We start from the raw sequence: 27,326 nt of genomic DNA on the forward strand, positions 1-27,326 counted from the left end.
TATATATATGTGTTTGGTCAACCTAATAGTACTACAGGTGAATGATGTTTTTTGCTCGGTTCCCAAAACGAAAGAATAAAAACTGAACTCTCAAATATTATTGGCATCGTTACAGCATCGTTTTCCTACGTAATGCGAAAATAAACAGGTTAGGTCTGTTTCGGCACCTAGAAGAACCGATTATTCTCATCTACGCGTTAAATGGCAACAGGAAACTACGCTGCGAAAAACAGTCACAAAAAGATGCCTAGCGTATATTCGACGCCAGCGATATCTAAAATAATACCAGAGAACGCTTCCATACCCCAGACAACCCGTTCAGACATAGCGCCGAGGTCTTTATGTAATCGATATGGTATCATGAGAAGAGAACGAAGATTTTCACATCAAAGGAAGCCGAAACGTGAATCGCCAGTAGTAAAAGATCTTCACGTACTTCCTTAGCACGACCATATTGCGTGTAGCCCTATAGAAGATGTATCCATTACCTTTTTAGATAGCGATCTTCCGTGTGGCCTTTCGCTGCAAGCCGCTAAAAGGGCTTTGTTCTGTTCCCAGTACTGATATGATGATGTTACCATTTGGGTCTGCCAAAGATACGAACGTCTATCCGCACGAGCGCGGTGTAGGAGAATATGGAAACGCTGTCCGGTCAATTTCGCTGTCAGCGTAATTAGTTTTTAGATACGGTTAGACGATTTTTCTAAGCCAATCGATAAATTTCTTTCGATATTTGCGTGCTTCGACATCGCATACTATCAGCCGAAAGTAGAGTTGATTTCCGTGTTTATGTACATATATCTTCAGGCCTCTTCAACATCTGGGCCGACTTCTGGAGACAGCAGGCAGGCAGACAGGCAGGCGAGAACAACAAGAATCCATTGCCGCAGACATTACCCGCTTGTGAAAGCCGACCATCAAACATATGACCTTAAACCCTTTACTTTTAACACGTTTTTTTGCACGTCTCTTATGTAAATGCCCAGTTGTAACTCTTATAGGAAAGGTGTTCTGTAGTTTGACCTTTGTTTTTTCGTCGGCTTGAATCGTTACCACGACGTGCTTGGTCTCTCCTCTTCCCTTTCAAGCATATTCTATTCAAATGAAATACTCGAACCAAATTGGTTACCGTTACTCAGTCTAAGTGAATAGCGAGTGGGGGGGGGGGGGGGTATCCACTAGAAGACGTAAATTAGTGTGCCCAAATACGCAAAAGATCTGTGGGAACACCTATCTAGTTGGTATTAAACAAATCCATCGAATATCTTATTTAATATTTCGCAGCGTTTTTCATCTACGGATAATTGTTAATGTATTGAAAAATCTCTCTTGATTTCATTATAGTTCTCGATTTTGGCTTCAGAGCAGCCAACTTTATGCAGGCTGGTCACGTTGCGCGTCGCCTGAACAAAAGTACGGCAGTAAAATTCGACACAAGGCTCCTTATAATAACTTCTGTAGCACTGGAAAAAATTAAGGTCTATCAAAATTAGTTTATAATATCACACGCTAATGCAAAATTAGCGGTTCTGCGACCCAGGGGTCTTGGCAGCGCTGTGCGGCTAACTGTGCAGGACGAGCAAAATATATCTAGGCCACATTCCTCCGTCTGGATTTCGGTTAAGTAACAAGAGCTGCGTTTTTTTTAAGAACCCTCCGCTGCTGCTGCTGCTGGTAGTAGAAAACTTCTTTTGAAACTCTATCAGCAAAGCTTCTTTGAGAGATCGGAGATGTTTCCTGGTGGGGTAAGACTTTAATAATAGCCCTCTAACTATAGTATACAATAATAGGAAACGGTTTGTGATGAATAGCTTGATTCGTCTTAAACATCTCTTTTTTCATAACTTTATATCTTTTCTAGCTTCCAGGCACTAGCAGTATGATTTGGCTAAGCAGGACCTCGATCTAAAAACAAAAAGGTGTTTATTCAGTGACTTTTGTTATTGCTCTTACGCAAAGCATTGGAAATACAGTACTTCGGTTCATTATCGCGAATCACCATAGAAAAATTATTCGATATAAACGCTACAGAATGTCCTATTAACAATCGGTCTACTAGTTTTTTCGTCTCTAAATCCGTCTATATAAAAGCTATCTACGTCCGGCCACAAAATCGTCTTTGAACGCTTAATGCACTCTATCAATGCCTTCCAGCTCTGCCGCCGTATCCTCTTTAATCACCATATACTCTTTCATTAGATCAAATGTGCATCATTTACTTTTACCATCAGCCTTAATCTTTACCGCATCTTATTCGACCATTGCGCTATAATACTTTTTTCATTAATAGTATTGCCTAACAATAGATCTAAACGTTCTGTCCGAAAGCGGGCCATCCCTTTCGGTGGATCTATGATATATGTTGACCTAGATTATCTGCCAAGGAATCATGTGAACAAGGGAACTATAGCTGTTTGCCAGTTAACAACCCCTTGCCACGTACCAAACAATTTCTTATTAAAAATAGCGTTTTCTGACAGGTGTCGCGTGCTCAAATTTTTACATGGTAATAACGTACCACTAGGCGAATTGGATTCACAGATTATTGCTTATAAAAATACAGCTGAAATTTGGCATAGGGACTAAATTGCGTACAACTGAGCGTTTATTCAAACGAATTTAAATTATGAACGGAACTTATGTAGTATCGAGAGGCAAAGCGGACCGCATTTAAAAAAAAAATTGGATTTGTAAGTATATGATTCGGTAAGTAGCCAAAATGAAAGCAAAAAATTTCGTCTGTATTCTCGACCTAGACAGATCTCCGTACGGGCAGTTTACGAAATACGACATCCTAACTTTTCATTACATTATGTGTGATGACATTATGTGTTTCAAACATAGAAAATTGGAGGTGGAATGGGTCGGGTGTTTAGGAGAATCGTCATATGACACGAGGTCTGCATCAGTGACTTCAGGTGGCTGTCTGTGAACCGAAACGAAAACGTCATGCGCCGAAGGATTTCTCTTTCTAGTTATAAAAAATGCCGCGACTTTGGTGTAATGGGATTTCCGCTACCCGCTGAGGGCAACAGGGTCGTTCGCCTGTTTGGCACCGGCTTCAAGCGAAACATTGCATACAGGCGGCAGGAAATCGACACGAACCGCTTTCATGAACGGCTGCCCCTCCGGTAGGGCAGGCTATACAGCTCATGAGCACAACCGTTACAAGCAGCAACAACGTTAGAGACCGTTGCCTAAAGCCGGTTGCCTATGCCTGCTCAGAATGGGGTAAACTTCTTTGTTGGAGACGACCGTATCGGGGGTTGGTGTAAACGAGGAGCGAAAGGACCTTCTTTGGATATAACATCCTCAAACATAATGTTGGTGTTTTTGCTGTTATCTTTATTTGTTGACGTCGGCGGATTAGTTAGTGTATCTGTTAATTTCACCGTTGGTGGCACCAGTTTGGCCGCATTGTTTTTATTTCTCGTTTCTTTCTTCGATCATATGAACCCTTACCAACTAGTGCCATCACCCCTAGCAGCTTCAGGCGTTTGGACTCGTTGCAATAAAATGTTTTTTGTGTCATAGATTGCGAATGCTGATGAAGGAATCAGGCAGTATAAAGCCGCATTAACTAATGACTGTTTTCTGGTAGGAAATTACGCCATTGGCTGATCAACGGAGGGCCGGCCGCGAGGTGTGGCTTTAATAAGAAAGTTCTAGCTCCAACAGCATTAAAGGCGTAAGGAGACTCGCAGACATTTAGCTGATCACTATCATTAGTTACGGTTATGAAGATGCATAGCTCTATAGCCCTAAAACGATCCGGCCAATGAAGAATAAAGTTTCTAGATTAAAAAAGATCTGTTCAATATCTGTAGGGTAATAATACAAACTATACGTTAAAGTAGGTGATAAGTACATTTGGCAGTAGCCATAGGGAAGTCGAATAATTAATTTCCTTATTGATTCCAGTACGTATTGACGAAATGTCCATTTATACCGGTTATCACCCCAAATTCCTAGCTGAAAATATTCTCGTCCTTTTTCCCAAAAAAAAATCTAGAAAGCTGTAATAATTTCAGATATTTTGCTTTCGACAACTCGGCCAAGTTTATTTGTTGCAAGTTTCGTTTCTGAATCAAAGGTTAGCATTTCGGACAAAATGCAAAACTTCTGTGATCCAGTGTAGACCTGAGCAGAAATGCAAATGGCTTGTTTTTGTCTTCTATAAGCAGATTAGATGTGTGGAACAGGTTTAAACGAGATCTACCGATGAACGCATAACGAAGTTTGCGAGTATATATCAATAGAGAGATTTCTAATTGCGTATAAACTTGAAGAATTCTTAATTTTCCACAAGAACTTGTATATTAGAATCCCGCTAGAAACCAAGGCTAAAAGGTATTAGAATATACGCCCCTGTCACGTTATTCTGCATGTTTTTCGATATTTTTTGCTGTAACGTTCTGCTGTTCAAATATAGGGAGCCCCTGTCCAACTGGGGTTCTAGGTAAAAAGGTTCTAGGTAAAAATAAAGTAAATAAAGAAGGCATCTTGATTCGAAGGCCGTGTCATCTTTTAGGTTTGATGACGGTTTTTTCATCTAAAAAAAACAACACCTTATTCCGAGTCCAGTATCAAATGATGTATTATGTATTTGGCATCACTTTCTGCAATTTTTTCTCGTTTCTCCGCCATTTATTCCGCCCGGACTGAAACTCTCATGTCGGATAGTAAAGAACTCATCCGCCCAGTTTTTCAGCTCAGTCAGAGGTTGCTATGAAACGAATTTAATGGTGACTGACAAATGTGATGATTCTGTGACACCAAGTATGAGATGACGATAGAAATGAGCCTTTCACCTAGCTTCTTTTTTAACGACCTTCAATAGACGTGGTGTGCCATTGTTGGCGAGAGAGATATTTCATTTTTCCTATTGAATGGGTTCGCTTATTTAATCTAACTGGGGCATATAAAAATTCTTGTTACCGTCGAAAGCTGTCTCAACTACTTCCCATTGTATAAGACGTCTTTAGTTTCTAGTGGTTCTATGTTCTGCTTTCACTTAGAATAATACTTTCATATAGGAATCTGTGATTGTGGCTAGATACTGAAAGGTAATGAAGGCTGTACGTTCGTACGCTATTCATACAGTTTATGGGACACCTAGAATATTAATTTTTCGAATAAATTTTACCGAGCGAAGGTGGCTGATGAAGGTTGCATTGACGCAGTTCACCTCCCTAGCGAATTCACATCTCGTTTGCCGGCAATCATCTTTCAACGGTGCCTTCAGGCGATTCTGATTTACCTCGAATGGAACGAGATGCATCCTCCAGAGACCCAAGGTGGCTGGAACAAACCATCTTCAAGCATTTCTCTTAGTTATAAATTGCTCAGACTACTTTAGTATCCTCTTTAGTTTAGAAGAACGTACTATTATTATTATTAGAGTTCTCAGAAACTCACCTAAAACATAAATGTTTAAAATCCGAGCTCTGCTACACAAACAAAATTACTGCGAAATTGCCAAGGAGAGAGCGTATTTTAAAAAGGTATAACGAAAAGGAAAAATAATTAAGAGATAAAAATTAAACGCATTACTTTTCGACGAAGCTAAAAATATACTGGTTCAAATGAATCAGCCATATTTTCAATATGAACGACATTGTTTTTTACAGATAAAACTCTACCTAAGCTAGGCTAGCCTATTTAGGGGAACTCGCTATAGCTCGACGGGTCAGAACTTTCTGATTGTATTGGATTTTTAGTTACTTTTCGCAAACTTTTCATTGCTTCTATTTACCAGCTCAGCATAATTGTGGGTTATAATCTATTAACCCAGCAATGGCAAGGTATCGGTAACGTTCTTGGACGTACCTGTTTAGTCGCTCCCTAGCAGCCAGAAACATTTTAAGTGATGTACAGCAGAGGCATCTTCTGGTGGCGTAAGTGTTGATTGGAAACTCTCGTCAACGTAATTAAATTTTTTACGTGAAGAAGTGACGCACATTAAGTTTTCCTAATATAGGACTGATCAGTGCAGGACAACATCTATCCAAGCTAGTAAATGGTCGTGTTCGATAGACAAAAGCTTAAATGAAATGATTTCCAAGTATTCCGATGGCTTCAGGCAGGTGAGCATATGTATAGACGAGCCTACGCCGTTTTAGTTACAACAAACTAATGTTAGCTACATTCTACATCTGTATATTCCACCTAAAAAAAATTATCAGCTCAAAAGGCGCAGTAATAAGGTATGATAGAAATTTAATAAAATAGTATAATGAAAATTTTAACGTACATCCTTTCTGATTCAAGAACCTATTTTCAACTAGGCCTAAAAAATTCAAAGTCATTTAGCGCCCATTGTAATTATATGTAATAATGATCAAATGAAGAGTGCTATATGACAAAAATATCACTTTGTTATGGTTCAACAATTAAAACGATATCCATTAACGGTCAGAGGTTGACATTTACCGACCTTCTGATAGAATTCACCTCATTTTTAGATACTTGCAGTACCCTTTAGTTATGGCTAGAGTGCCTTTTGCTTCTTATTTCTTGGGACACGTGCGAAGGGATGTCGTAAAAATTTGTCAGAGAGACTGCCAAGCTTAAACCGTACGTTTCAGGCGCTTACTTGACATAATCACTTAATTCAAATAGAGAATGGTGCTTCCTTACATCATCCATCTACATAGCCTTCCTATTTTTCTACTGGTCCCGTTAACTCTTAACGTGTCCTTACACCCCTGACGCCAAACGTTTTGCCGTTAACGTTCGACACCAAAACATCTAACTATGGTCTAACTAACATCTAACTATAAAAGACTTTACCTTCCTGAACCAACAGCGAGCCAGCATCGAGACCAACGTTTGTTTTTTTTCTTTTTTTATTATATATATATAAAACCTTTATAACCTCGTTACAACAGGCTGATCACACACAATTCAACGACGTTGGCGAAATCGCTGCTGCTTCACAAACCATTCAGGCGGATTTTCCACATTCAGAATTCGCTGATTTAAGTGATCATTAGGACTAACTCTGATATCGTATTCGGGTTATCCGACACAGTCTGTGCTATGGCCTTTACTAAGTATCGAATATTCATTCTAAAGAGGGGCACAGCTTTTCGAGAGAGATACAAGACTTTAAATGTGCTCAAGGCCTGCCTTACTCCATTAATGTGATTCAGTTAACAAAAGAGGACTTTAGCTGTGTACGTTTCTTCGTATTGTTTTGAAAGGAGCAACAAGGTCAACACTGTGCGATAGTGTGTCTGCCGTCAGATAATTACAGTACCAATCGAGTGAATCTTGAATGGCATGTTCTGTTTCTCGAGATAAAACTCGTATAGAGTATTTTCATTTCGACCTCTACGTGTGCGTACTTCGATGCAAATTGCAAGACGAGTCAATGTTAAGATGATCTAAATCACGACAGACTGGCTTTGAAAATAGCTCTGCGATGCATGACTTAACTAGTGAACTTTGAACAGTTGTGGTCCTTGAAAACATCAACATTCGGGTTAGTTAATAATCGATACTGTTGGTTTGTAGCCGACCAAAAAAGATAGGGTTGAAATCTGGAGGGTATTTGCATTTCTTGAACAATTCCATTATTTGTTGCTGTTGGACCACTACCGACCATCCGCCAAAGTATAGTCCCTTAGGGTCAGATACAATGCATAGAGGCCTAAGTCTCCGAAGATAATGAAAACCACAGTGAAGTTAAAACTGCTTCTTTGTAGTTTACGATTTTACTTTGTAGGTTACGGTTTTAACGTTTACCAGCAGCTCTATAGCTTGCAAGATATCGATGCTGCCGTTATACTCCAGGTATAAACTTTATGGATATAGGTTTAAAGCCTTGATTACATCTGACAGATATAAACAGATTTTGTTAGATCCAATGTTCAGGGCGAACAGTTCCCTTTATTAGACAGGAACGCATCTTAATGTAAACAGCTAAAGGTGTGATTGCGATTAATCTCGAAGGGGACCTACTATATTTCTTACATTCGAGCAAGTCTACTCAATATTGTTTTCATAAGCTAGTGATTACGTGCTCATGCAGCGTGTACGTAAATACTTTAGCCTTCAATCAACATTGAGTAAACTTAGCGCAATTTGTAAGGAAGGTACTGATATAAGATACTGCAATGTAGGTATATTGCAGACTTGCACGATGAATCTGACTGAATGCGGTTAAACATTTAAACGTTTTATTACTCTTCTATTTGGTAGAGCTTTTTTCATGTCTCTCTCTTTCGGTTCCCACTTTTCCTCTATCCCTTTCGTTAGGAGCATTTTATTTTTTTCAGATCGCAGATGCTCCGTTGTCTGATGCCGAATATAATAGCGTACAGATCATAATGAAGCCGAACGGCACTCTAACTGCAGAGACAGGACATTAAATGTCATTGTGTTTTCTCAAGGGAAAACCCGTTTCATGCGGACGGGACGAGAAGCGAATTACTCGCAGGGTACACAGAACCATTGTACGAAGACACACCAATGCCTAACAGAGTATCTACTCTCGAGACTTAAATAACCTAATTTTTTGGCCATACGGAACAGAGAGTTCTCTCCGAGAAAAGCAGTCAATGCACCTACCTCCTAGTAGCCGCTTGCGCCGTGATGAAACAATAAGCTTTGGTGAAGTTCATCTTTGCTAGATGCGAAGTTAACCGGGAGATCGGGTATGTTACACTGTTGCTTGGCATTCTCTCCAGGCTGGAAACGAGGAAATGAGCAATGCATCGAAGCTTTCTTTTTTTTTTTTTTTTGAAAATTATTACTAACTGTGTCAAGCGGATTATTAGCACGCCCTTACTCACCAAACCGATTAATCACAATTTGCTTGTATAAGCATTAAGCTGCGGGATGTAGCTCAAGGTTCATGAGAAGAACAGTTCGATACTATTACTCTTTCTTTAAGAATGATAACCCCGACCCGTGTTTGGTACCTTAGTGCAGTTGTAGAAGAAGGCCGATAAGGCTGACTTATAACCTAACAGGCCGTTGGAGTCATCTGAATCGGTGCACACTTAGCTCATGGACAGGGTGGACTTTGCTTACGGCTTATGCTCTAACTTATTGCATCTATACAATTTGAACTCGGTAGAGTAAAGTAAACGTTTCATGGTCGTTAAATCCGATTCAGTGGAAAGGAACGCAAAACCTGACCAGCCAAGAGCTATTCGACAAATATCAAAACACCTATACACTGCTAATTATTATTAGCATGTCGGTTGTTTTGTGTAGAATGCAACAGTCCCATCTTAGGCTGATCAGACCGCGTCGGAGTATACATACAGAGTTAACACATCGAACGGACGCTAAGCGATACCCAAGTCGGTAATCTTCTTCTACACAAGTGTTTAGGCTTAATTCAGGTGTCTCTACGCTTGGGAAAGCCCTGCGTCACGTACTTTAATGCTCGAGATGTCTGGAAATCTTGTGCAACCCAACCAAAAGAAGGTCAAGTGGCGCAGTACTAGTTCACCCCTTTTGACGATCCACCCACTATTGTATACCTCGATTGAAGGTCAACTTACGACCCTAACGACCCAAAATGTCGAAAATTGACTAGTCGTTTAGTGAGCTCATTGTATAATTAGCTTTCATTTTAGAGACGGCATCCTTTAACGGGACACTGGCATCTTATTTCTAAAAAGCATTGATACAAAATGCGATCTATCACTCCTCATAGAGCAATCTTGTTTCTAGGAGCGCGGATCGGAATATTTACTTTAAAGCCGCCTATACAGATTCTGTCCAAACACAAAAGTGTGCGATCACGTAAATACACTTGGAGTTTTCAGGCCAAAATGAATACATAATAAAAATATATGTACTCAACAGGATTCCTGAAGGACACCAAAAGGTTAGTTGTTCTAGTCATCAGCTTTTATTAGCGTCTACTTTGAAACTTAGATTCTTTTTAATGGAGTTCAGCTCATTCTGCTTGCTTATCATGACGTGATACTCCCGTGTTCTGTGCGAGCAGGTTAAACATGGAGATTACTAAAGAAAACCTTTCGACGATGGTATAGTTTTTGACGATACGCAATCATCTGCAAGCTTTCACTGGATAAAAGTCTAGCACACTTTAGGCTAGGAAGTCTAAATCTTTTTTTTATTTTTCAGGAACTTCTTTCACTAACGTTCTGCGAATGAGAACGGCCTTTCCTGCTCGACAATGCCATGAACGTTTGCAATTCGCTGAAGGTTTCTAAATCAGTGAGGGCTTCCTACACGGTGTGTAGCTATATATTACAATCTGTCAGACCACCAAATATCGGGTATTTGTTAAACAACAAAGTGTTGTTTTAGAAAGTGTACTCAAAACCTTATTTTGGCTGTCGGCCAGGCCGTCTGGGCGTCAACACTTATACTGTCAATGCAGACGTGTTTCGTACTGAAAAAATCAATATATCGAACACCGACCATGCGTTTTCTTCCAAAAACAGCACGGGTTTATCGCTAACAGGAGAATGTAGATGAAGCAAATGGTGACAACAACAAAGATAATAACATTCATAGTAACATTGTCTAAACTATCATTAGAACGATATGTGTCAGCTACAAAAAAAAAACAAAGAATAGATAGTAGCGATATTGGCTATATGAGCACACAAAACAGTTCGGTCCGCAACCCCCTATTTCATTCTAGCTGGAGGAAAAGCGGTCACTGAGAGTAGATCGACTTAACTGCTTACGTTCAATCTTAGTCCGGCGTTCTCAGCTTTTCTTCGGTTCAATTGTAGAATGCATCATGATACGGTAATCTGTTTGCTAGGGCTTTTTTCGACGCGGATGTTTGGAATCGTGCGAGGAAATCCCAGTGCTATTGTCTATCCATTCGTGCGTTCTACATAACCTAACGTTTTCTTAGCTTTTGGCTTAGCGCACTACCCTTCTGTAACAAATAAGCAAAAGGCAAGCTATGCTAGACAAGCCTTAAAGTCGTCTCGAGACAAGGTAACTCCTATGCGGTAATAGCTCACGTAAAACTGGTTGACTTCTTACGATCCGGTCATTGGTGTCTCAAGACTACGCTGGATCCGACTCAACAACTGAAATTCCGCGTCAGAAATGCAATCCGGCTCTATAAATATAGTAGCACATCTATGTATGTACTATAGAAAATACATTGTACGCACGATAATGGTAGCAATAGTGCAATAGCACGCATAAGTCATAACTTCCGAATCTCTAACGTTATATTATTTCAGAAGCAGATGTATCCGTGGATAGTATTTAATGGCACATAAAAACACGCATAGCCTTGTTTCCTAAGTGGAAGATTTCTATGGAAAAGGTTGGCCGTAATCTTCTTCAAAATACGTTATAATAGCCTCATTTTGGCAAGAAGCGGTACATAGGGCTCGTATTCTTCCAGCAAACTATTTCGAGACAAACGAGTTGTTTATGCATAAGCACAAAAGACATAGTTAAGCCTTAGATGAAAAAGATCATTTATGATCTTCACCAGTTTAACTCAAATTCTACTCACGATCCAACATCGAAATACAATTTATCATGAACCAGGTGTGCCTAACATGCTCATACCACAGATACGGTCGTGAGGCCGCGGTGCAACACTGCGTGCCTACGAGATGCGATATTCCGGATATTTGAAAAAAAAAATACTGATATGTTCAAATTTAATCTTAACAGCTAAGCATGGAACTCAATAAAATATTGTAAATTAAGCTTTACAGGACGCGTTTTATTTCGAAAGCGACTTTGTCTAAAAAGTCCTCCTTCAACGACAATTCGTACCGCGTATATGCCAATGATATTCGAATAAAAACCACCAAATCTACAGGCGACAGCTGCAGATTTGATGGATAGTCTTGATAAATAGCATTTCAAATGGACGACCCCTATTCGAAAAGTTCAATTCAATATGTTTTAAAAATTTTTGACAAAAAACTTCTTCGAAAACTAAAAAAAAAAAAAAGTAACTAAGCAATTCAATTAGCTGCAACCGTGAACAGCAAAAACACTTGTCCTGATGTCGATTTGCTTCCAGAGAAGACTGGTGAAACACATTTTGTAGTTAGGAGGGTAACTAGTAGCCGGACATCGATCTAAATGCTTCTGTTATTCGAAGAAATTTCAAGTGCTTATTGTGAAAATCCTTCAGAAAGTTGCATGTCTGTGCTAATTGGCCTTGGGTATCAACTGTTAGATAAAACAAGACCCATACACAATCAAACTTTATTATTCAACCCGTTTTCTTTGACGTACTAACCTAATTACATGATTTACAATAGCTGATAACCGCTTACCTATTCAGATATACCCAAACGTGGCGACAGTTGCTGGAAATCCATGCTATTTTTTAGGTTGAAAAGTGATAGGTCTTTTTTTTCAGATAAATTTAGGAATCGTCTTTGCAGCGGTACAATGAGGTTAGTTGATGCGTCTCACGTTAAGAATGGAGTCCTATAACTGAAGCATCTGTGACATCGGTTATAGTTTCGGGAAAGGCTATTCTTTCAGATAACACTTTCAGATTTACGGACAATCCAGGATTACGTGCTTTCGTCGCATTGCCTGTCGGCTTTCCTCCGTGCTACAGTAGACCCTTATGAGACTTTCTCCTATCGGTTCGATTTGCAGAACTTTTCTGCTGGGGAATGTATCTAACGAAAATTGACAAGTCGCTTCGTCGGTAGCACCTTGTTGAAACGTTATGCAGCTTTATCCTGTTAACAAGTACGGTGATTTGTTCGGGCAAGACTTGTGATAACGTCGTCCTTCTAGCCATATAAACTCAACATTAGGAGTGAGAATAAGCTACACTGAATTTCCGGACGCAATACAAGCTGATACGTTTTCTGTTTTAGTAGAATCTAAACGAAAATCTTTGTGACAAATAAAATTTCCGTACGTATAGATTATTAGAAATTGGTAAGAAGAACGCTAGCTAGTCTTTTGTCACACATTTAAATATGCCATTGGATATAGTTACCGCTAGCTATATTCAATACAGTGGCAATGAGATGCTTCAAAGTTTACAAAGCTAATATACTTCCTTCAACATAAATTCAAAACAAACAAAGATCCGCGTATATAGAACTCGAATCAAGGAGCACGAATCAACGACTGATAAAGGTGGTCATGGTTCAGCGGAGCATCGACCAACAGAAATGCGTCTCTAAGTATTTTTACTATACATCGCCATCGTCTATTGAAGGAAAGTTGCAAGCAAATCTTTAGCGAGAATATTACACCGCTACACAGATGCTTCACCCCCTATAGCCTATAGGCCACCAATAGCCTAAGGCTATCGGCAAAATAGCTGCGGAACAACTATATTTCCTATAAAGCTACACACTTTTCATATAATTTATTTACACCGTTCACACAGAAAGCGTTCCCGTTTTTCGTATACATAGGGAACCCGTACCAGACAGCGGCTTCAAATTCGCCCGGGCTGGTAACCGATCGCTACGTTCCCATGGCTAAAATAGGCCTGCAAAGTACACACGTAAAAAAGCACCGTAAATGTTAGCCTAATAAAAGGTTTATTGACAAAACATTGTATCGGAATAAACTATTTCTTTTAATTAACACCCATTATCCAATCAAGTATCTATTTTAGTAGAAATTGATGAAATCAATATTATCAGTATAGGTAGGATAAAAAATCTTCTAAACAAGTTACTATTAAACCTATCCGAATTAGGCGGAACCTATTATCTTAGATTAGAAGAGACTTAGACCTATTATCTTAGAAGGAAAAAATTAACTATTTCTGCATATGTCGACTGAAAGTTATTTAACACAATTATTAAGATAGTTTTGCAAAAACCAAAATAGCTCATAGCTTCATGGGGCAAAACAGGGACTTTACAGCGAACGCGTTAAAATTTTTTTACCTGAGTTTTCCGAATTTTTGCCGGACAGCTAAAAATGTATGTGGGGTGGCATCGCCATGGCGGAGGACGACCCGTTTTCTGTCCACCAATTCCGGTCGGTCTTTGCAATGGCTTGCTGTAATCTTGTTAACCGGTAGCAGCAGAAGCCCAAATTAATCGTGGTGAAATTGCCAGCGGCCTATATTACATAGCGCATTTTCAATAGCAGCAAATGCATAGTATCACTTTCTTCGCCACCAGTGCGAGCTTTGCCTCAGAATTTAAAGTAGATCTTGGATCTTTTTTCTATTCGCACTTATTAGTGTTGTGCGTGATCTATTTTTCATCACCCGTGATTAACCATTTTAATAATGACTCAACTTTTTTTTTGCGTCTTCTTAAAGTTTCCATGACTCAGATGTGATGGCTATCCAGGTATCGTCAATCTCGCTCAAATTTCGCTCCCGATACGATGGTTATACAGATGGCAAGGCCGTATTACGTTTGCAGGTAAACCCAAAAACCAATGGTACATTTTATCGAGAACGAATACCCTATATCGATTGTTCAGCCTGACAATAAACAGCCAGCACGTTCAGCTCTTCAAGCCGGCCGCATTCTGTCGCGTCGTGCTATATAACAACCCGACAATGGTACATTCCACATTCAACGCCGCATCCAGCCCTAAGCCGTTGCTCCATATGTCGGTAAAGCGTTCTGACAAACAAAACGAGTTCCGATATGTCAACTGGCTGTTTGGCTGTGGTAAGCTTTTTTTTCGCAGATACAGAAGCGAAAACGTCAGGGTTGTGGGAACAGTCATCCGCTAACGGTCAGCCGCATGATGCCACAGCGAAAAGTTTTACCCAAAGGAACAGCGGTCGTCTAACTATAAACGTGTCATTTGTATGAAAGGTAAGAAAATCGCTATAACGGCAATCGCATCAAAGATATTGCCATTTACATATCACAGACCCACATTTAATGGACATACCACTTGCCTATAATGAGATTAAAATCGCTCGAATCACAGCGAGAGTACGGATCAGTTCTCTAGTTCTAATCGTAGCTAATTTTCTTAGAGACAGAAATACCACAACGAAGCTATAAGGAACCAAGCTTTGTGGGTTTTCCGATGATGCTTGCATGTTTGTCTTGGGTTGGGTTAGATTTGCCCGAATATGGATAAAGAGGCTTATAATGATATATTTGCATATCAATGCCCCATAAAACTAGTGGTGAAATATGTCGCTGGATGTAAATACCTATTTTCTAATTAACAATCGAAAAGCATGAATAATTTTGGAGCCATCTTTTGATAGCCTTCTAATCCTTTACCCTTTCTTTAGGTTAGCCCTTTAGCAACACTAACACCTTTAACCGGTTCCAACCTGTCGTTGACCGGCTTTCGAGGACGGCGCGCTCATTCATCGCTTAGATTGATGATCGCAGATTGATTGACTAACATTAAAGCCTAGCAGTTGGTGTCAGCCTCAACTTAGAATCGTCTCTGATATTGCACTCACTGCTCATGTGGAGCTTTTTCCCGTATTCCAATTGATAATGAAATGCCTCATACGAAAAAAGCGAATCGAAAGTTATGTTGGGCAAAAGAATAAAACGCGGAAGGAAGAGGTATTCGATTTGAGGTTTTCCACTTTGATGAGACAATGAAGGAATCATTAGCTATTTAAGCGTCCTTTTTAGATGAGTCGGTATTTATGTTAGTGAACTGGGTCTACTTCTCGAAATTTAAAGCAGACATGTGAACCCAACGCCCCTGTCGGACAGAGATAACAAGTGCACGTAAGCATTCATTAGTAAACAATGTTGAAGTACTTCGATCGACTAAAAATAGTTCTGCTGTCTCATTGAATAACAATTGGCTTTAAAGGGTATTCTGAAGTGGGACATTTCGGACGTTGTTTGATCTGTCAGTATGTGCAATGGTCTACACCATGGATTGCCTGTTTCGATTCACCCAGAACGACCGCGAGAAAATCTACAAATCTCTGAACATTCTCACTCCTTCGAAAAATGTGTCTGTACATCAGCGATATACGTCCTATTTTTAACAGTAATAATGAAGAGAGCCTAACACTCGCGTCCACGTAACGTTTCTTGCGTTCTAGATTAACACAGCAACTATATTATTTTTATATATACAGTCAGGACAATATTACGCAAAGTCATACACGAAAGGGCCTAGAGGCTTATTTCAGGCTTGTTTTCAAAGTCGCTTCATGTTGTCATTTTCAAGCATAAACAGAATCCACAACTTCATTATTCTAATTATTTATCATTTTGCAAACCTTTTATATCCACTTATTATTTATTTAACTCTCTAGTTACTCTAAAGTTACTATATAGAATGTTGACGCGTAGGACTCAATAACCATCTAATAAACTGTTGGCAAACTGTGCTAAATGTTTTGTCCAGACAAAAACATTCTGAAGGGAACCCGATTCATTATGTGATCCACCAATATTTCGCCAGATAGAGTGGTCCTCTGAAAATACGAGCTGTCAATTTTGCTAATAAATTTACGCGTAATATGGCATTCAATGGCAGAAATGCCGATATCAACGAGCCTTCTTAAAATCCTGTCTATTTCTATCTGTCTAACATGTTTTAGTCTTCGTCTGATTAGCCAACTAAGAACTCATTTATCCGGATCGGGTGTTACCGGAACGATTAGTTTCAATTACACGCCAGACGAAGGGCCTAGATGATCTTCGTCCCCTAATTATAACACTATACCGAATAAACTGTTAAATGTTCTACGTTTACTGGTGACTTGCCGCAGAGCTGGATAAAATGTATGTGTTTCTTATAATTGGAGTCTAGCAATACTAGAAAGGAGCAACATCGTCACAATGAAAAGATGTCGCCAATATTTATGGCACAAAGGGCGCAATATTTACTGTACCTATCAAATAAGCCACTCGATGATGATTTTCATAAACTTCTGTCGCTCGTCATGCTAAAGCCTTAGCCACAGTCTTAGGCTGCCGCTTGCGCATCTGTTGACCTCTCTAAATTTCTCTATCTCTGTAGAACTGAGAATGACTGCACATTTTCCTGTTACGCCCCCCGCCTCCCAACCACTTCCCTTAGAATCGTGCTGCCTGCTACTTGAAGTTTTTGCGCCATCATTCAGATTCTCCTGATATGCGCACACTATTTTATGCGAACGCAAAAAAAGTACCGCAATCTTTCTACTGTGCTTTGTTTAACGGGACGGCAAAACAGCGGCAGTAGCTTCGTCCCTAGCAACCTGGCGAACGGCAGTCAAACTCTGGTAGAGAATTTTGCCCTTGAGAGAAAATCCTTTTTCTCAGAAAATCTATCGTTCTCTGAGAACATCTGTCGTCGCAGAACAGATAGTAATGAAGAAGCGAGCAGAGAAATCGAACTTGCGATCGGCTAAAAGGGTTAGACCAAGCCATTTTGAGATAGCGAACTATGTTTCAGTCTATGTTCGACCCTTGCCGACTGCACTGTCGCCGGGCGTCTTTAGTTACCAGGTAGTCATGGCCAACCGAATTTCGAAAAGCCGGTCAGTAGGTCAACGAACCAACCCGAGCTGAACGGGCCTTCTCTTCTCGGGTACACAGATATACCACCAAGACGGGAAAGATCGTCGACGACGTCAACGGCTACGCAGCTCGACGTCCATCCAACGCCATCCAAAATATGTTATTGCTAATGCTGCCACAGCAGCCGCTGAAGCCGGCCGCTATGTACGCCGGTTTCAACTATACCGTGACTGTTTGACGGTCTGTAACCCGTCTGAGCAACTTCTAAGTTTACGACCATTAAACCGCCAGCTTACTATGCAGATGTAATGTTCACTGTTTTGAGGTTACAAGGCTCTTTGGCTTGCACTCTGGTATACAGCAAACGCACCATTCGAGGCTAGGCAGTAACAGCGGCGGATATATTAAAAGGGATGAAGCGATGCGGGCTCCATGGACGTTAAGATGGCAGTACTTGGTTTTTCCGAAAGTGGATTTCAGGTACTATAGACACTGTTTAAACACACGCCGTACATCGTGAAGTGAATTCAATTATATTTACAACAATGCGCTTTGAATCAATCCATTTCCGGATACGGAGAGACATAGTGTTTGGAGTGTGCGATTCAATTATATCAGTCGACAACCGTCCGCACAGATTTAAGCACCTAACACTCTAATATTTGTGCCTTATATCAGACACAGAAATCTATTCCAGGGCATCTGACCAGGTATATATCTGCTGTTTTTCATCAGAGGCAACCCAACTATCGGTTCCTATTGTTACCTTATTATTAAACATCGAAAACCGGATATATTTTAGATAGTCTTTAAAGACTGACGCTCGCGTAGGTGTAGACTGAGTCAGTTTAATGGGTAGAAGATAGCATTCTCGTTACATATAAATAAATACACTTTACTGAGGCCGGATCTTTAGTAGCAAGCAAATTTTAGCCAGTAATTGAGTTGATTTAAAAGAAGATCAATGATCTCGCTAGAAGAGCACATGTTACATTGCCTACATCATGTAGAGGATCAACGTAAAATAGGCTGAAAAAAGGACCTGATAGATCTAACTGAAATATAAGCAAGTTCTCGAGAGATCCACATAACCTAGATACGTTTGTATTTAACTTCGATGGAACCTGACAAGGCGAGCTAAACTGGCCACTAAGCAGTAACTAAATGGCGCTACAGAGATAAACCGCAGCACTGTGACTGCACGGATGTAGTGCATGTCAATGCTACAAACCTACCATTACGTGGCAAAGTTAAGTGAGCGGTCAATCACGTAAAAACACTACCTAATAGAATATAAAGGCTGATTGATAACTTTGTATAAGGTGAATCATGTCGGGAGGACACGAATCAATCTCGCATGATATGCAATAGACGATTTGAAGCTTGTGGAGGTCATTACATGATAACTTTGTTTATCTTTACTATGTGAGAGCTATACCTTCATTATGAGTAAAGTAAAGATTGACGGCGTACGTATCACAGAAGCACGTTAGTGAAGCTAAACAATCCGTATAGTAAATCAAACATTGCACGATACAGAAATTCAATACGTTACTATAGGAGTTATGCGAGCTCAAACATACGGCGATATCATATCGCAAATGCCCGGACATTGACACCCGCTAGAGTCAAACGCCTTTAGAATATCTAGACGCTCCACTTAATTGAAGATAATTGAATTTGGTTACACCCGTAAAAAATACAGGTCGTACACTAGCAAAGCAACTATACAAACAAAGCTACTCCACTTTAAAAATAACTCGTTCGCCTTTGCTTTTATCGTCCTTCGAATTTGGCAGCTATTTTTAGCAAATTGCAAGCGAACTCTAAGCACTTCTTCGAAACCGTTATATTCCTGACTTGGTCATAAGCATGACTTAGTGCGCACACCGGCGCATTTGAAGTTCTCTAGGATACCACCAAACAATAGAGTCTATCTAGTTTCAACTTTTTAAAAAACGAAAATATTGCGAAGCTAGCGTCGGGCTAACGTCATATCGTATTTCGCAGTCGCTTAGTTGCCCGCTTGACGGCCAAAGGTGCGCGATAGAAGCCATGGGTGGTCCTACTTGAAGTGAAGTTTGCTTTGAGCTGAGTGTTAGCATAGGCCAAAGTAATGCTGGCAACAGAACCCCCACAATTCAGCCCACCTTGGTACTCCCACACGCACCTGATAGCCTGTGGCTCTAGGAGTCATAAGGCGTGACAGTATTCGTTAAAAAATTTGTTGTGCAACTTGTGCAGTAATATTAGTTGCTACTTTGAGAATTGATAGTTTTTTCACGTCGATAAGTTAAACTTCTCTATCAGTAGTCTTTCATTAGGTCCACGCAATTGTACATTGGTAAACTTAAGAGTCTATGTCTGTTGTGTTATTATCAATACCTTAGGCCCAGCCTGCTATACAGTCTATGGACACTTCGTACTCTATAGGTACTACGTTCTAATGAGAAAGAAAAGCTGATAATATTTCTACAAAATGCGATCAGTGTCTCTCCCATGCTTTTATTAACCTCGCCGTTTTCACGTAAAAATTCAAGCTAAAATGTCATGCATACCTTTTTCTGGGCATGTCTTGATTGCTATGGCAAATATGCGTGGCAGTGATACCAAGAAACATAATACAGGCCATTCATCCTTAGTTTCACGTCTCATCTTCGCCAAGCCAAACATGCAGCTGAGCTGTAGGACAAAGGAGATGAAAGGCTATCCTGCACCTAACCAACTGGCGCTTCGAATCCTAACAATCCTAAGTGTGGATCATAGCCCAGATATGCCAAGTGCCGGCTAGAAGGAATCGAGAGAAAACAAGCAAGTTCCTCTTTAAGACATCGTAAACGTCAGTTACGTAAATACAAGGTGACTATAACCGCTAAGTTGAGCATTAAGATGTCTAGTGTCCAAGCGAACAGTTAGGATTGCCGGCTTCGTGAAAGCACTGCGTCGTTTGGAACGAAAACGGGACACGCTGTTATCAGGACAACGGAACGCTGTCATGCGTAGGAAATTTCGATAACTGACCGTCAATTTAACTTTGCTAACGGAAATGCCTATAAAGCCAACAGCGAGCGTCATTGTTCACGTAATGGTAGAACAATTCTAGAAAAGTTGAATGAAAAGGAACATGCATGCGTTGCTGATCGTTTTTTGTTGACTTACTTTATCTGCTCGACCTGCAACACACAGTTTATAAGATGCAAACTGTAGAATAAACGCAAGACTGCTAAAGGCAAATGTAAAGGGGCCACATGAAATGGAACATCATGTCAAATAAAAAAGTAACGAAAAACGGTTGCGTATGTAAAATCACATACAGCGTGTAAAGGTGAAACTGTACTTTCAAAAAGACGCGCCCCGGGACGAATTTGAAACCGGTACACATACTTCGATGAGCGTTGTCTCAATGCACTAGGCCCCATTTTGTTCGTCATTGCTCACTACTAAGGTGGTCTTTTTCCTTTTTCGCCAACTTTTGTAGTACCAGCCTCCACCGTTTCCACATATCTGACCTTTGGGAATGTAGAATCCTCCTGGCAGTGTAGCAATGTAAGGTACTCCTGGCGAAGTACTATTATAATTAGTAATCAATGATAAAGTATTATTGTTATTAACAGTATTACGTAGCTAAATTTCAGAGAACACGATGCAAATTGAATCGTTGCGCCACTACAAAGCAAACACCCATTGATAACAGGCTGAAGACATCTTGGGAAAGATATAAATTACTCATAGATATTTAAGTTTCGAGTAGAACTGAGGGCTAACGAAATCGTTTACATCGACGGTGGTACGGCGTATTATATACTATCGAGTGAAATATGACGAAGAAGTTTGAGCAGTAAACAATTTTACACTATAGAACTTACCATTCTGTTTGCATTAGATACAGAACCTACCTAACTAGGAATATTGAAGAATTCAAACAAGATCGCACTTACGATCATCTTCAAAATATATCACACTGCCGAAACTTCTTGCTCTACACAAACTCGACACAATGGAACACTTGGTCTATCTTCAGTAGCATGTATGATATATTTACGGGAGTCCAAAATGCGTACCATTAAATGTTCAGATTCAGCTAAATTATCTCAGACTGTTCGTCTGCTAATCGCTATCTAGCTTCGTACTCGGTTATAAACATACGACCAGCTTCGTGGTAGGAGTCAACCAACCGTCTGTGCGATGGAACTATGCCTAGCGGTAATGCCAATCGGGAAACTTAAAGCATGGAAACTATTTCAGAGAGTTAGAAACCTCATGCTTCGCGTATCGATTTGCGCACGTTTCATACTAATCCGATAAATTCTTACAGATGATTAATGATTGTCTATGCAAAATAAATAGACCATGCAGACCACTACTACCACCGAAAATAATAACAAAATAGCAGTAACCTTCGAAAAAAAAAACACTTCAGCTATAAGAAAACATGGATGCATATTGAAAAACAATAACATATAGATTGCAGACACTTTGAATACAGCTTTCTCATAGTTTACCTTTAATCTTGATAATTTTTGCATATTTTAGACAGTTTAAATTGAAAAGAAGACTTTAGCATAACTTTAAAAAAAAAGATTTTCTGACGAGAAATATTTGGAACTGATGCATTAATGAAAACTCTTACCCAAACTCCGGCATCCAGCTTTTCCTCGAATCGCGCAACATCAAAACATTGACTATCTGGCAAGCTGATATCATCGTATTTTAATGCATGCGAGTGCAAACCTCGACTATACTTTATTTTTTGAAGTTGTCTGCGAAAAATGGTTCATTATGGATTTGATTTAAAAGGTAATGTTTTTTTCAGTCTTCTAATCCTCGTCACCTACGAAATCTCCCTTACTTCGGAGATCATCCAATACACCTTCAATATCTGCTCCATTTTCATATCGTTCGTTTAGACCTTAGAGTTTTCAAGAGTCGATAATAGAGTCATCTTCGGACTCAATGAGCCTCGTAAGTTCGTTTAGCGCAGCTCATTTCAATTTGGGCCCTCGACATGTTGACTACTTACCAAATATCTAGTAAAGACCAGAGCTTCTGCGTTTTAACTGTTCAGGATACGCCTTATTTCAAGCCATTTCCTGGATACTTCGCGCGCGAATCTTAAATGGCTTCAATGCGAGTATTCTGTTTTTTCCGCTAATAAAATAAATGCGCACTTATTGGCCTTTGTTACGCATGACTAGCCATTTTTGACTCGAAATGCAAACGTACATTTACGCATTTATGAAAAGGTACGTATAATTTCTTTTTTTTTTTTATATAATAAGCGTTAATTAGATCTGTGTACACTTTAAGATCACCTACTTGTTTCATGGCTACCCGAACAAACGCTTGTAATTATCTGAACTTGACTGCTGAACATCGTTACACGTTTTTCTAGCCTTCTATGAACACAGAATATGGAACGTTGGCTAGTTGTCGTATAGTAGTGCTGATTAACTAGGACTTGTATTGTATCTGTATTTCTACTCATTAAAAATTTTAATTTATGATCGTACCAACCACTTCTATAGTGAAGAAATTATAGTCTCACTAAAAAAAGTTGTGATATTTTTTAATATGCATATTCGAAACTTCGAACCCTAGGTTAGGAAACTTTTGACGAGGCTTGCTTGGACGTACCACGAAGCTCTGTTGTGACCTAGTATGTTGACGTCTGTATCTCAATATACAAATTGATAATAGCAATACGCTAGATGATTCAATATCAATCAAATATATTATCGACAAGCCCCTTAATTCAATGTTTGGCTTCTTCTCATTTAAATGCTCACTGCTTATAGCGCATAGAGAAAATACGTCTCAGCTATAGAGAAACGACGTAATAATGGCAAGAAGTTATTGTACTCACTTGTGACGCGTTCTTGACTTTGCTTTGTCGTCAATACAGATTCAGTAATTTCATACGAAGCTTCACAATGAGGAAAAATTTATGTCACTTACTGGATCAAGATGACGCTGTAGTCTTATATATATATATATATATATATAAGACTACAGCGTCATCTTGATCCAGTAAGTGACATAAATTTTTTTATATATATATATATATATATAATTAGTCTACGACAGATTGTCGATACACACATTCAGGAAACAAACAGATTGCAAACGCTGGAGTCGGAATCTCTTGACTTTTCCGTACGTTTTGATTGTTGGCGCGAAAGGCCAAACGCACCATTCGATAAGCTCTTGCCAGTCGAAACTAGATATCCTTTCTCTAGTACAACAATAAGAAAAATATTTTGGCCTAGATAAAAAAAAACAATGTTATTCTTGTAACGTATAATATTATACTCGTTAATCGAATTCTGTAATTCTTAAATGTACATAAACACATATTTTCCTTATATATTATGAGTTATTGCTATTATAGATCATTATGGTCACATACTAACGATCATTAAGATCGTTTTTGCGGAATTTCGAACCTCAGATTGTATTGTTGAAGTAACAAAATCAGCGTAGCATACAATTGACCAGCATAGAATAATCTGCCTCTGTTAGAATGAAAGATTGAACAAATACCCCTACTATTATGGTATTATAAGTATTGTCTAGTAAAATGATTAAAGCAGTAAAGAAGTACTGTGTAGTAAAATGACTTTACGGTATAATTTAATGGTTTGTAGATACAAACGAGACACACTTAAGACAGATAAGCTGTTTGCCAGACATGAAGAAAGAAAGTGGGTCTGCGTTTCGCTGTTTACACAAAGGACTTTTGATTGTTTCACCCTTCTAGAAACATACAAGAAAAGGTCCGCGTTTTGTCAGACGACCATTTATTTACTACTACTTTTCATTTCGCAGCATATCTCGACGGCAAGCTTGAGGAGGTTGTCTACTTTCAACTAAGTGTTATTAAACCTATAAAATAAGAGTGCAGTAGAATATAAAGGTGTCTATGGGCATCCTATTATTTTACATAGTTAAGAAGCAACCATCGGCTGTTTAATTTAGCTAGATAGGAATAATAATCTATTGTATTCTGCTTGAATAAGTGGTCCAAGTGATGGGAAAAAAGACCACCGATATAAGGAGCATCAATGATGATAATAATAATTAACGTTTTAGGAAGAATCATTGACGAGCCAAGTATTTTGTATTGTCCATCGAGTGAAGCAAAGTATAAAATGACCTTGGCGTTCAATGATGAACTTCGTAGACTCGAACAAAGTGGAAGAGCCTTCAACATAACCATAGCTATTTGGCTTAAGCAGTACTTCTATAACTATTCGCTATGTGTATAGCGATTAACTTACTTGCAAAAGTACGCCTATACTAGCCTGTCAGAAAGGCAAAAGTCTAGCCGATCACTATGAGATTTCCTCTGAAGACATATTAAATTCTTAAAAAAGTTGTTGCATAGTGAAGTCGTTTTGCCGCCTGAAAAAGCGGCGAGCTATCGATTATCACCCAATATACGCTGAATCAATTGGCTCTTTTCAGCCGGTGTTGGCATTAATGGGTTACCTTGAAACCGAGTTAGAGAGCCACAAAATTCGAACGCTCGTTAACGACCCATTTGAAACCCGGTAACCTCAACAGCAAGAAAAGCACATCCCAGTGATAAAGCGTCCTATAGAAACTGTGGGAACAGTTGAGAGAAATCGATGCGGCCCAATCACACTCTGACCTGGGGCTTACTTATATCGAAAGAGATTTTCCAGGCAAACATATTGCGTGCTAAAGACCATATTCGATAGAAACACTGTAATAATGCCAATGCAATACACATCTATGTTCTATACATATGCAGATATGGTGGCTTCAATAAATTTCGTCATTCTCGAGGTTTGGGTAGGCCCCACTCTAATACTACCTAAATACAAATGACATTGAAAAACTGAAAGCAAGATATTGTTCACTTTCGTTGATAACTATACAAACCGTTCGTATAATCAACTGTAGATAGAATAATTTCGAAGGGATCATGTACTACCTAGAAATTGCGTTGTAAAAACTACTCCCTGAGTGTACGTTACGTAGGACTGGCAAAATACAACTTGCTTATATCACAGTTTGCGTTGGTATGGAAGTGAAGATACAATGTTAAATGGAAGACAGTCTGTTTTTATCTACAAATGATCCAAAACGATGCTTTGATTTAATGACGTCCACAGGTTTATATGGGACATTTTAATTACATATTAGATAATTTCCCGGCAGCACTTGTTCATGAAGGAGCGTCGTTTTCGTCCGCCTACAATATATAGACAAATCGAGTTCCTCATTGAAGGTCCGCATAAATACAAAGGCATTTCGGACCAACAAAGTCTTCCTAACCTCACTTCCTCAAGTGTTGATAAATTCAACGTTCTCACGTACATTGCGCACGTGCGTGCCCTGCTTGACAGAGACGGGGACGAATTTCTCATAGAAATCATAACCGAAATCTTGCTGAGCGATCATATCGTCTACATTCACTTTTTATGTGTTTAATTTAATTTAATGCGGAAGTAGATTATCAGAAATATAAAACTATCACTGACGATAAGAGTATGTGTATTTATAGTCGTCAGCGATGGAGATCCAATTCTGCTACGATGCTAATGCTTGTTAGTTATTAAAAACAAAAGGAGATCGATACAAAGTACATTACCAAAGCCAATTAAAGGAGCTGATCATCTCTCAGTGTTTGTGCCTCACATTTTAATTTCATAGGTTCTCTTTCAAACCTTTAAAGTATAAACGGCATCTGCAGCTCGACGAAGTCTTCGGAAGTAACTAGCATTTACATAACTTCGTTACATGCACAAAAGTTAAGCTGCTGCAGATAAATCATATCAGACTAATGGTAAATTCATAATATGACAATTTGTACGCTTTTCGGTACCTCTAGGGTGGAGGACTGTTATGATGGGTTTTGCCGTATGCGTAGATTTCGGCAACGCATTTGATACTGCGAATTCAACAAAGATAGCCATTATTGGAAACAACATTTACAGGGGCTTCTGATGACACTTGTCGCTGACCGAGAGCAGACTCTAGTCGTAATTGTCATCTAACCTAGAAACACTTTATAATCTGTAAAACTTTTTCATAGTAACGTTTGAAGGAACACGCTACGTTGAGTAGGGTGGTACAATTTACCTACCACGTTCAGTCTATACAGGAAAAGATGCTAGCAATTTTTAAACATAATAAACTAGGTGCGTTGAGATGAGCAATGGAAATTATATGAGCATTACACAATACACTATTACTGTTATCACACTGCGGCCGTACGTACCCACACGGGGTTTGCCATTCCGTCTCATTGACTCGACGTTTCTTTGATCGCAGTGTGCGTTCACGAGGTTAGAATTTCTGAAAAGTAGATAAAATCTATCCTTCTTTGTTAGGGTTATGTTGGTGGCATATGGAAACGGGAGCGAAGGCTTTTCACGTCATCCGTTTGTCAATATTGTAACGTTTATGGATCTGTATGCAATCAGAACACAATAGCAAACGAAACAAGTCAATTGATGTCTCATTCGAGACGGGTTTTTGCATAGAGTTGATCGTGTGAAGCAGCGAACGAGCGATAAACATTGTTACACAACACTTTTACAGAACTAACTAGATTTTTATATACTACAATATTATAAAACAAAGAGCTTTAGTACCGCTTTCATTAAGACTGCTAGCAAATCATATAATTTTTCCCATTTTTTTTACGATCGAGCCAGCGCGTTATAAATCGATTTTGTCTTGTTTCTCATCAAATTTATACAATCAGGTTCGTATATCTTAGTAGTTGATTTTATTGACCCATACGTTGTCGTTGTACCTAGCCTGGGCCTGCACTCGTATGAGGTTTGTCGCTTTCTACACGTTTGACCAATTTCTAGACCAGATCATCGCTGAATTTCATTGACACAATGACATAACTAAATCATCATTCTAAACAAAGACGAATCGCACGCGCTCAATAGCAACTGAATCGGCAAAAAA

The 27,326-nt window shown here is 39.3% G+C and overlaps 1 protein-coding gene across 12 annotated transcripts in view; it reads right to left on the bottom strand.

Moving 5' to 3' along the window:
* LOC111243500 (uncharacterized) overlaps window positions 1-27,326 on the bottom strand; it is a 100,356-nt gene that overhangs the window by 58,119 nt on the left and 14,911 nt on the right. For 2 of the 12 annotated variants that reach the window (XM_086992451.1, XM_086992455.1), the window contains exons 1-5: window positions 21,314-21,541; window positions 20,690-20,932; window positions 19,934-20,162; window positions 8,575-8,694; window positions 5,147-5,315 (exon numbers count right to left, since the gene is read on the bottom strand). In XM_086992451.1, the coding sequence (XP_086848577.1) occupies window positions 5,147-5,315; window positions 8,575-8,694; window positions 19,934-20,007 (363 nt within the window). In that variant the 5' untranslated portion in view covers window positions 20,008-20,162; window positions 20,690-20,932; window positions 21,314-21,541. Of the gene's footprint in view, window positions 1-5,146; window positions 5,316-8,574; window positions 8,695-12,175; window positions 13,451-13,856; window positions 14,035-19,933; window positions 20,163-20,534; window positions 20,549-20,689; window positions 20,944-21,313; window positions 21,542-26,622; window positions 26,656-27,326 lie in introns of those variants that run through there. The other 10 variants (XM_086992464.1, XM_086992492.1, XM_086992485.1 and 7 more) reach the window with 9 other exon arrangements.

The sequence above is a fragment of the Varroa destructor genome, unplaced genomic scaffold (genome assembly GCF_002443255.2).
Source record: "Varroa destructor unplaced genomic scaffold, Vdes_3.0 BEIS01000001.1, whole genome shotgun sequence".
NCBI lineage: Eukaryota > Metazoa > Arthropoda > Arachnida > Mesostigmata > Varroidae > Varroa > Varroa destructor.